Raw genomic sequence first — 11,566 nt, 5'->3', positions numbered from 1 at the left:
CCACAACCGCGTCGGTGAACTGTAATTGGGTCAATTAGAGCTGATTGAGAGGGACGAACCACGTCGAGACATCTGAAGGGGGAATGGAAAAAAAAATCCAAGTTAAATAGATAAATAATTACATTTTTAAGCCGTTTTCATGTCAGCGCTTTTCCCAGATATTCTTCAATTTCACATTATGTTTCAGAACCACACCCTAGAAACTATTCCGTGTTTTGTTTTTTTGTTTGTTTTAGGAGGAAAGGGTAGCTTGGACGAACTGGACTAACCTATCTAAAACATTATGCCTTCTAAAACACAAAACATATTCTGCTTCAATGTCCCAAAAAGAATCTTCAACTTGCATTACACAAAATTAGATAAGCTTCAAATACAAGGCTTAAACTTACAAGTGCAAACTTTAAAATGCAATGGTCAAACTTACTCATTTTAGGGCTAGCTAAAAACTTGTACTAGGACTTGTATGCTGCATTCTTTTTTTTGCTTGTTTTATTTACGGTATTATTTACGGTATGTTTTTATGCACGAATAAAGAATTCAATTCAACATGTTTGGTTCGAGCCGCAAGAGTGTGTGCTCCCACTTCTTCGTCGTTGCTTGGAACTGCGGGCAAAATACGTCTAAAGTTGCACAAAAAACAAAAGTAACTAATGGGTGTGTTCTTGAAGGAAGAAAAATACGAAATATAGGTGCTGTTGCCTTTCAGTTTCGTAGAAAATATGAACGTTAATATCTCCATGAGAGATTACATGGCAAGAGACCAGCACTGCAAAATGAAAACAGGTTACTAAAATCAGATCAAAGGTGGCCTCAACACATCGAATATTCTGGTTCAAATGGCCAGTATGAGTCCCACTGCCAAATATGGTTGCTCATATCTACAAGATGTCATTAAACGCAGCGTGAGACGCCGCACTCCTAGTGCTGGTCGAGTGGCTTCACGTCGCGTTTCACCATGCGGAGGATGGCGGAGCAGATTGAACCCAACCAGGAGAACAGGTGCATTTTCATACGTTCTAAACAAAGTGTGATTGGTTTTCTTTTTTTTTTAATTCTTTTTTTTATTTCGTAATAGCTAGTCATAATGACGTCAGATTACGCTTCAAAACTTTACCTAATCAACTCCATCAACTCAACGTCTGGACTGAGTTGTGTTTACTGACTGTAAAGTTTACAGTCAGTAAACGCGACTGATGTGTGTGTGTGTGTGTGTGTGTGTGTGTGTGTGTGTGTGTGCGCGTGTGCGCGTGTGCGTTTCGCCGAAAAAGAATTCTCCACCGATCAGATTTGTCTGTTCTGTCAGTACAGCTTCATTTGGGCAACAGAGTGTTCCAGGAAGCAGATCCCTGCTGTAAAATGACACACCTCTGTTGTAAACATTTTTACGGCGTTTTACGTGTGATTTCTGCCCAAATCCAATGAGCCCAGTACAACATGAAAACGCAAACTTATGAGTGTAGATGAGTACAAACGGCATTAAGCCTCCCCGCAAGTATCCTTGCGCTTGTTTTCTGTTTTGACAGGTTATTCTAACTGTAGGATTCGGACAGACGCACCACAGATTACATATCAGCTGTGCTGATAACTGGAATGTCCTGTGGTCAAAGTTCAATTTCGTGTTTTTTTCGTTTTTCTTTTTAAATCTGTAATTGCATGCTTCTTCACCCCCCTGCTTTGCTGTGAACCCGCAGCTCCTGGATGTCGAACTGGCTCCCCTCCTGGTGTCCGACATCTCCTTCTCAGCTGAGAGATGCCGAGGAAAAAATGCTCAAGAGTAAGTGTTTGGTGACACACAGCCAGTTAAGTGTTTGGAATGATCGGAGCTGGGGTTTTCGTTGTTGTCGTTTATGTTTTCAACAAAGAGCTTGAGATTTTGTAGGATCTTGGGGTTATCTGTAAATTATACGTTTAAATATGTGAGTTTTTAATAGAGTAGAATAGAACAACTTTGTTAAACCCACGTTGGGGAAATTTGTTAATTACAGTAACAAAAAGAGTAAGAAAAATGATAAAAACAAGATATTTACATGTTATGAACAGTTTGATTACATGAGTCTTAAAAAAAATGGCAGTAATAATTACAATCATTTGTTCAATTTCTTTCTTTCTACATAATAGTTATTTATAATCCAGTCCCTTTTATTTCTCCCATTATCCTCCTCTCCGCTGCAGTTGTGAGGCTGCCTTTCTCTCGCCAGCACGTCCGGATCTCTGGAGGCAACTATCTTTGGACCCTCGCCTTTTCCACACACACACAGCCACGTTTTCAGCCCATTCTGCCCGCTCAGCCCAGGACCCCTCTGGTTCTGCTGCACGGCTTTGGAGGCGGAGTGGCACTTTGGGCCCAAAACTTGGACTATCTGGCCAGCAGCGGACCCGTCTACGCTCCGGACCTTCTAGGCTTTGGGAGGAGCAGCCGCCCACACTTTGCGAGCGACCCCGAGGGGGCCGAGGAGCAGTTTGTGGCCGCCCTGGAGGAGTGGAGGGAGAGGGTGGGGCTGGATGAGATGGTGCTGCTGGGCCACAACCTCGGAGGATACCTGTCTGCTGCCTACACGATCAAGTACCCCCACAGGTGCCACATTGGTTGCGTTGTGAATGTTGAAAGTAAAAATGATTTCTGATGAACCTAAATGCTGTCGTTTCCATGCACAGAGTGAAACACCTGCTGCTGGTGGAGCCGTGGGGCTTCCCCGCTCGCCCAGACAACCCCGACCACCACGCCATCCCAGTGTGGATCAGAGCCATGGGAGCCGTCATGAGTCCCTTCAACCCTCTGGCTGGACTTAGGCTGGCTGGGCCTCTCGGTCAGCTCACAAACATAGGCACACACACTCGTGCAGCTTGGGGAAGCAGTATCGGGCATTATTTTTTTAGTTTTATTTAAACAGGAAATCAATAGAATTATATCAGATTAATTTTTTGAAAATAGATAAGTGGCCACTTTGTTCAGTTCAGAAATACTTATGAAGCTTTCCCAAGAGCCTCTATTTGAACTAGAGGTGGGTGGCAATAGTTTAAGTCTATTTTAGCTCCTTTGCACCAAATTATACCCTGATTCAGATCGAACATTCTAGACTCTAGTGGAGCAGCCTTGTGCAATTACCACCTAAGAAAAAAAAAACTGGAGCTCTCCTAAAAGGGGCATTTTTAACCCTCTGTTTACAGCCTCAAGGACAGTTTTAGATGAACAGAGAATTTGTTGTTTCAACATGCTTGGAGGGAAATGGGGGGGCAAAGTAATGTTGCTGAAAAACAGCCTCAGAGGGTGTTGTCACTAACCTCCTAGAGGTATCACTGTCCGTTGTGACATCACAAGGGGCAGCTGTTAATCACTGTGCTTTCAAACAATTTCTGAGAGAGGAGCCAACAAAACATGTCAAGCATGGTCTCTTCACACGCACTCTAAAACAATGGGAAAGTGAATTTTGGCTCATGGGGCCCCTATAGATCTGCTTTTTTAATGACTTAATAGAGGTGTCACCCTGTCCGTAAGATAATGTGCATGCACTGCTGGACTGCTGGCTGCTCTCTGTGCGTGAAGTGTTTCGCTCTCTTAATTCTGACATTTGTGTCCTCATTTCTCTTAGGTCCAATGCTGGTTCAGACAATCAGGTCAGACTTCAAGCAGAAATACTCGGCGGCATTCGAGGACAACACAGTCTCGGACTACATCTACCACTTGAACGCCCAGACTCCAAGGTGCAGAAACCAAATTGCGCTGATGTTTGACCTCCTTGCCAAAACCACTGTGTGCTCACCAGGATGTATTTATGCGTTTCAGTGGGGAGACCGCCTTCAGGAACATGACCATTCCATATGGCTGGGCTAAAAGGCCCATGTTAGAGAGGATTGGCCAGGTCCCAACGCACATTCCCATTTCTTTCATTTACGGCTCACGCTCCAACATCGACAGTGAGTCTGGATATGCGTTCAAGAAAACCAGACCGGATGTAGAAATAAAGGTAAGGTTGTTTTTTTTTTCTCCCCCTGTCAAATTGTGATTGTTTACCGTTTAAATACTCAAAAAGTACACTTCCTAAATCAGCTGCTTTGATTTCACATGTTTAAGAGTCAATAGAAAACAGTAATGGAATAACCCATGTGAATAAATCAATAAATGCAAGATGATTGGCTTTACTTGTCCCTGCCCACCAAACTGTTTTCCTGGTGGTCATTCTTTCAAGCAGGTTGTGTTATTGTGTCTCTTAGGTGATCAGAGGAGCTGGTCACTATGTCTTTGCTGACCAGCCGGACGACTTCAACCAAACTGTCCTGCAGATCCTCGCAAGTATGGCACAAACAGCAGAACCTCAATCAACCAGTAGTGGGAATGGTTCTATCTAGCCACCATCCAGGACACAGAGAGGGACATGGGTTTATCCCACATATGACGCACTTTACTCTGAAAAGAGACCCACCATTGACTGACGACACTTTGCCCATTGTTCCACAGTGTAACTCTGCCCAAGGTCAGGGTTCACGAGATACCCGTAGCCTCGTATCAAGCAGTTTTTGTAAATAAATGACAAATGTTCTGCATCCTGTGTGTGTTTCTTGTTTGGGTTTTGAGTCTAATCAATGTGACGGATGTTTGCATTGTGATAGGAGAATAGAGAAGCTAAATAGCTTCTTAACTCTTTTTGAAATGCACCACGGCTGAGGGCAGCCAGCAGGTGGCAGCACAGCAACGGGGTATTCACACGACCGCTACTTATTGGATGATGGGGTAGCAATGAATCCTGCACAAAGGGAGACCAAGACAGTGATGCCTTAAGAGCTTTTTGCCTCGCCACAGCTGAAGTGACAGAATAGGGTCAGATTGTGTGTGGGACTAAAAATAGAACTTCTGTTTTGGCATGAATTAAACAACCTGGCTTTTTTACGTGAGTCTACAAAACCAGACGAAAACAAGAGAGGCGTTTGAGGTGAATGTTATTCATGTTGACATTTCTATGGCCTAACATTTTTCATATGCATGGAAAATATTCATAATAGTAGTACTGTATATGTTTGTGGGTTACTGCAGGGCTTCAGTGTATTTTGAATCTTGCAACCTATATAACTTTCTGTTCCACTTTTTGTTGCTGTGAAAACAACAAAGAACTGGGCCTGAGTGCTATGAGTAAGGAAAAATACTTCATCCTCTCACTTACAGATCATTTCTGGCTGGATTTTAGAAAGAACGAACTCAGAAAAAAAAACAAATAGATTTTGTTTAAAAAGCTTGTGCACTTGTTGTGTCGACGGACTTTCCAGGGTTTTAAATTGCACAAGTCAATGAAGGATTTTGAAACATAATGAAACGCAGCATTCACGAGGGCAATGACTGCTTCTCACCCAAAGTGAAAACCGCAAGTCAAACATTCATTCTTATCGTGAAACCTTGATCAGCGCAGCCCCATCTGGCACTCGCAATACCCGCGATGCATTTCAGCCTCCAACGGCGATCTTCAAAACACATCAAGGTACAAAACACTGGCAGCGGGTCACCGACAGTCGTTAAGTACCTCGGTGGAAAATGCATTAGTGCCGACCAAACCCACTGTGCTGCACTGTGATAGAACGCGTCTGCTGTCACAATGCGAGAAGCAACACTCGAGCCAAGCTGCGAGGCAGCGGAGCGTCGAAATTAGCAACAAGCGACGCCTGACACGTTGTTATTGTGCTAAACGTTTCCATTTCCTGCTTCTCTGCAGGTGAGTGAGCAGAAACAGCTCTCTCTTGAACGTCTCTACGTGAGTGTGTTTATTCGTTTGTCTTTAAAATGCAGTAAACCATCAGCTTTGCCCAGGGCGTGCACTTCCTTCGCCCTAATGCAGGGCAGCGGATTCACCACCGCCCTCTTTGGCCCTGAGTGCAGGACAAGCACTTGCACACAATAGGATGGATGGAAGGTGCATGGATGGAATTTAAGTGCTGAGCTGTGAAATGCAGCAATACGTCGTGTCCAGCCGTTCTCAAAAGCACTGAGAGCTCCAGTCAGAGTTACAGCCTGCGTGTTGCGGCCACTGCAAAATTGATTTTTACCAACATTTTCTGATAGCAAGACCTGTCAGTACACTCAACTCAAAGGAGAAAGTCCATCATTTTCGTCTTTACTTTTAAGTATATGTATTAAAACTAGGGAGGCACAATACCACTTTTTTACATAACAAGTTCTTGCATTTTGGTACTCACCGATACCGAGTACTAAATGACGCTAAGAACAGAATTCCTTAGGTTTTTTTTTCCTTGAAAACCAGGGTGACTGTCACAAATTTCACTGCAGTACACACACAAATTGAACAAAAATGTCACATATACAACTGGTATTGGTGTCGTGGTATCGGCACGTATTTTACGAGTACAAGTAGAGTACTCAACCCTGGTATCAGTACCTATACCCGATATCAGTATGGGTGCATCCCTAATTAAATCACACTGCTCTGGAAAGGAACCCCTTGTGATGTCAAATAGGGCACTGAAGACACTTTAAGGTTAGTGACAAGATGACACGGAGGCTTCGTTTTGATCTCCTTGCCAAAAAAGTTTCCGTGAAACAAACGTGCACAGTCAGTTTCAGCAGGGACAAAGCAGAAGGCTGCAAACAAGGGGCTAAATAAATATGTAGCTTTCTGGAAAAGTAGAAAGATTTTAGGCTAATTAACTTCAATGAACAACAAAGATCTGATAGGGCATAACATATGGAACATATAACGTGAAACATAAATTGTGTGGATTGTTAAGACTCTGTTTATTTTTCAATCACAATCATATCAAAACCCAATGAAACTCCAGTTGCACTTGAAAACAGATGCAAGATCTTTTGGGGAAGAGGAAAAGGAGTTTCAACTGCGTCGACCAACAAAGCAGAAAACCTCCAGTTGCACCCTGGACTTCATCAGTCCAACTGTCCCTCTGAAGTGCTCGCCCAGCCTCCGTCCCGATGTGTCTCCTGGCAACAGGGTAGCCACGGCGACTGAGCCTGTCGCAGGAGGTGATGCTGAGGTTGGAGCGGGGGTAATTATGGGTTGTTTGTTTTGCGGAGACGGGGCTGGCTGCTTGTCAAGGAACATTTTTGCAGCCGCTACATGTGCACACAAGCGAGCAAACACACACACAGTTTCTCCTTCCCCGTTCAGTCACAGGGGTTCGGGGGAAGGTGAGGGGACAGTGAGAACTGACAGACGCCCCCATGCTAAGTTTGGATGCAATGAGATCATGAAGACTTGTCTTATTCCGAGGATGTTAACCAGTGGTTCAGTGATCTCTACGCCAGTGGTTCTCGACTGGTGGAGTCTCAGGAGCCATGTTTTTTTCCTTATCATGAAGTTTTAACCCAATTTATTCCACAAAAATAAAAATGCTAGCTCACAATCAAAACAGCTCTGCGACCCACATTTGGGTCGTGACCCACCAGTTGAGAAACACAGATCTAAACTGTTCACAGCCACGACTCCCTGTCACCTCACTGTTTCAGGTCAGACAGTGCATGAGGCCTCATCTGGGCTCTCAGTTTTAATGTGGTACCCATCCAACCCATCAGCCTCTCCTCCTGTCCAAACAGAACTATTGCAGTCTTGCCCTCCAGTGAATGCTGATATTTGCAGCCCAGATATTTGGGTTGTTTTCCCCCTCCACAGGTGGCAGCTGAGCTGACATTGATCCCATGAAAAGGAGAAGTCGGAGAAGTAGGAGTATGTTACACAATGTTAGACTACACAGGTAACATGCGGAAAACGGAAGCGCCGTCAACGAACGCGTGTATGAACAGGAGACATTTCATCTTCAGAGATGAGATAAATGCTGCCATTTTCCCAGAGTTCCAAAAATAAACCTGACAGTCTTTTTATGCTGCAAGAGCTCTTCCTGGCACCTCAAAGCTCTCTCGTCTCACCGCGGGCGCTCCAGTCTGACGATCACAACCGTGTCAATTCTGACTGAGCACATCTGAAAAAGACGAGCGAGCGAACGAGAGGGGGGCCCCCAGATGCCGCTTGCCAGCTGGCTGGTTGGTTGGTTCGCCCTCGGCAGAAGCAGCACGAGAAAAGATGTTGACGAGACGACTTCTTTTCTTCCAGCGGGGAAGAGGCCTCAGAGGCCTTTTTGCATCGCTGCTCTGACTGAAACTGAAGAGACGCCGATTCGTAAAAATCCTCCCGAGAGGGCAATTTCTCTCTCGTCACTAAAACTATTTGACACGAGCGAATCTTCTCCCTGAGCCACTGACTGTCACCCAGCAAAATTGCCACGCTTGTGCTCAGAAATTTTGCTGACAAGTGAAGCAGCTCTGAAAATGGGGGAGGGGGGGGGGGGGTCTATATTTTATCCACACAAATTGTGGATGTAGATTGTAGGAGGGGAGAGGAGAGGGAGAAAATGGAGAAGAAAGGCAAGGAAATGGGAAGTAGAGGTGAGAAGGAAAGGAAAGGAAAATGGAAGTAGGTGGTAGGTGAGAGGGAAAGGAAAGGGGAAGTAGAGGTAAGAAAGAAAAATAGGGGGAACAAAAGGGGAAGTAGAGGTGAGGAGGAAAGGAAAGTAAGCCATCAAAAGACACAGGGGAATAAGAAATGTATCAAAATCACTTGTGTTTTTTTTTTCTCCCCAATTCCCGCTGTCTCCAAGTCATGTACCTCCCTACCAGGAGTTTTGTCAGGCATGCACTCATTCCGCAAGAGCCAAAAGCTGCTAATGAGTAATTATGGCAGACGCAAACCGTCTGTATCCAGGGTAACGGCCCCCACATAACATATCTTCGCAGCAGCAACAGTCACCCTGATTGCTGAAGCGACTTTGTCACCTAAAAGTCAATGAAGTGCCCCGATAAATGCGACAGCATTTTCTAAGGTATCACTTTCTACACGGATTCAAACAAAAATAATTAGTCGACAAAAAAAAGTTCTCTTACCAGAAATTCAAGCCGAGCAGTCTCTGCGGATGTTTAGTTGAGCTTCGCAACAAGCGATAAGAATGTTTTTACATAAAATCGGCGCCCCTTCAAACCGGCAAGTTTTGCAGGAGGCTCTTGTTTTTCCGCTGAACGTCTCACATTTAGTTTGGAAGCAGTAGCGCCACCATGTGGGGACCCGAGGGAGGACACAGTCACCCCGAATACAGAAGTCATTGCGTCAGAGAAGAATTCAGGGTTTCGTTAAAATACAAGAAGACATCTAGCTAGCTAGCTAGCTAGCTATCTGGAGTTGGAATGAGCCTTTATTTGTCACATGTACCAAAATACATCTATCAGCTAGCTCAACCGTGTGCATTGGTCCAGTCCACACCTGCACTGCCTCACTAATCAAGATCAGTTGTTCGCCATCAACTCGTCACACACAAACATAGACCTAGAGCTACTAGATGCCTCTCAGCTGCTCACTCTTCGGTTACCTCTGCACCACCGCTGCACTGATTTTCCTGCCTTTACTCAGAGTGCAACGGCAGCCAAATTAGTCATTATTCACTCTCTCACTCTCTCTCTCTCTCACACACACTTTTTTATCTGTCTGTCTCTTTCTGGCAGCTCTTCAACTCACATTGGAAGAGATAGGCCAACACAAGCACGCAGCTAAATCGCCACGCTGAAGCAGCCAACCGCCTGCACAGCCACAGTATGAACCAAACACAAAAACACTTTTGTCTTTTTTTGGATCACGTACAAATTGTTTGGCCGTCTCGTGGAATTCATTTCAATGCGACCCATTGTTTGAGCTCCAGGGCGTGACGTATGCGTGCATGTTTTCCACCGGAAGCTTTTCACTCCACTCACACTCGGCTCATCTCACACCTCACGTGACGGGACGGGGACGTGACGCTCCTCGAAGCTGGCAGGGATTAAAAATTTTGCCCTGCTTTCAGAGTTGATAATCTGCAATGAGTTGATGATCATCACTCATTGTGACTCTTGATGACCGAAGCGGAGCGGGCAGCGCTTGAAACGGCCCTTTAAAAAAGAGCTGAATAGAAGACAGTGCTATTTGAATGGGGATGATACAGTTTAGCAGTGTGTCAATACAAAGTGTGCAGCTGATGTGTTCAGCTAGTGCTCGTTTTCACGTCTCGAACCCCTAGTTGGAAATTGAGAATAATAAATGCTATTTGTGCCCCTCTCTTGACAAAATTTGATCTACTTTTAAGTTAAGCTAAATCTAATTTCTCGATAAGTTTCCCCGCCAGTATGAGAGAGCATCGACTGACTCCACAAGTGAAGCATATCAGACCCGTTCGGGCACCGCGACACATCCAACATGTTTTGCACATGCAAAAGGAAACTGTGAATGTAGATCATCAGGTGCAGCCAGATGGTCGTTCGAGGATTTTGCGCGGATGAGAGTCGAGCACACTCACTGTGTCACACATGCGCTCCATTCACTGGGAGAAAAACAAACATTATCCACAGTGTGTGAAATACCCGTCAATATTCAGTCCTCCTGATCTCAATATCAATTGAAATTTCCTTAAAATGCAAGAGGCCTATGATAACCTTACAATATTTTCCTGGATGCAAGCCATGACAGTCTACATAACAGCACATACACACACACACAGGCTCCGCATGGCAAAAAAATAATATTTCATAAACATTGAATATTAGACAGGGTGATACTGAAGACCACACCTTAGTGACCATTAGTGACAATAATATGACCTTTTTTTTTTTTTTAGCTTTTAGAAAAAAAAAGATTCTGACTCTGATTCTCTGCCCTGCAGCTGGGAGGTCGTGGATTCCGATCCCCAGCCGGGTCACGCCAAGAAACTACAAAAATGGTGCTCGTTTCTGCGTTCCAACTCCTAAGGCCTCATGCTCCCTCACTTTGTGCGTTTGACAATGTCAGTGCGTCAGTGCGTGTGCACCCAGGGGACAGTCTGCGAGCCTGCACCCGGGTCACACGGGTTTATACGTCGACCCTGCAGCTCATCCAAGTCTGATGCGATTTCCTCCCAGCTGGCTGATGTGGAACAGTAGCCCAGCTGTGGAAGGGGATTACCGTTGGGCTGCCAGATCATTCAGGAAAACAAACACAAAAGGTTTTCCCCCACTGGCTCGTCTCGTTCTGTCCCGTCTCCGTCGTAATCCCCCACTCTACAGATTTACAGATGACAGACAGCAAAAAAAGCTTGAAAACCGCTTGCTCTAAACAGGGTGGTAATATGAGTTAACAAGTGAAACTGGACCAGACCTTTGCTCTTATGCCCTCGAAATCCCTGAAATGTTACTCAACATAGTATGTCAGTTTTTAGGAAAAAAAGAAAGTAAAAGTTTTAGTTTGCAGCTAACATGGAATGAAATTGCATCATCTGTTTTTTTGGATATGCTGTCGTCACATCTTGTAATCTAATGAAAAGCACTTTCAGCAGCTGTTTGTATTTAACCAATTCTTTATATAGTTTTGTCATTTTTAAATTTTGGGAAAAAATTCATTTTCTGACAATATCCATGCGTGGTAAATGGACATACGATGCTTGAACACAGGGCTGGGCAAACTTTTCGACTGGTGGACCACAATGAGTTCTAAAATTTGAGAGAGGGGGCCGGAGCAGGAGCAGATGGATGGAGTGTTTTGGTGACCAACCTCATAGGAGAAAA

General features: G+C 44.7%; 1 protein-coding gene across 2 annotated transcripts; it reads left to right on the top strand.

Moving 5' to 3' along the window:
• The first annotated feature begins 874 nt into the window (after nt 1-874).
• Nucleotides 875-4,542, top strand: LOC142890986 (1-acylglycerol-3-phosphate O-acyltransferase ABHD5-like). Of its 2 annotated transcripts, none has more exons than XM_076030375.1 (7): nt 875-999; nt 1,692-1,774; nt 2,173-2,575; nt 2,656-2,807; nt 3,591-3,702; nt 3,785-3,965; nt 4,213-4,542. In XM_076030375.1, the coding sequence occupies exons 1-7, from the start codon at nt 956-958 to the stop codon at nt 4,345-4,347; spliced, it is 1,110 nt and encodes a 369-aa protein (XP_075886490.1). In that variant the 5' UTR covers nt 875-955; the 3' UTR covers nt 4,348-4,542. The 2 variants fall into 2 exon arrangements, with proteins under 2 accessions (XP_075886490.1, XP_075886491.1); XM_076030376.1 differs by having other exon boundaries at nt 879-999; nt 2,173-2,563.
• The last annotated feature ends 7,024 nt before the right edge of the window (nt 4,543-11,566 follow it).

The sequence above is a fragment of the Nelusetta ayraudi genome, unplaced genomic scaffold (assembly GCF_046127955.1).
Source record: "Nelusetta ayraudi isolate G7.1 ecotype Tasmania unplaced genomic scaffold, CSIRO-AGI_Nayr_v1 ptg000027l, whole genome shotgun sequence".
NCBI lineage: Eukaryota > Metazoa > Chordata > Actinopteri > Tetraodontiformes > Monacanthidae > Nelusetta > Nelusetta ayraudi.
This window is presented reverse-complemented; position numbering and strand designations above follow the sequence as displayed.

Bases quoted from the DNA above. Each gene is read 5' to 3' on its own strand.
- LOC142890986 (XM_076030375.1), top strand. From the start codon at position 956: ATGCGGAGGATGGCGGAGCAGATTGAACCCAACCAGGAGAACAG. The intron at 1,775-2,172 runs GTAAGTGTTTGG...TCTCCGCTGCAG, and splicing joins CGAGGAAAAAATGCTCAAGA to TTGTGAGGCTGCCTTTCTCT. The intron at 2,808-3,590 runs GTCAGCTCACAA...CATTTCTCTTAG, and splicing joins TAGGCTGGCTGGGCCTCTCG to GTCCAATGCTGGTTCAGACA.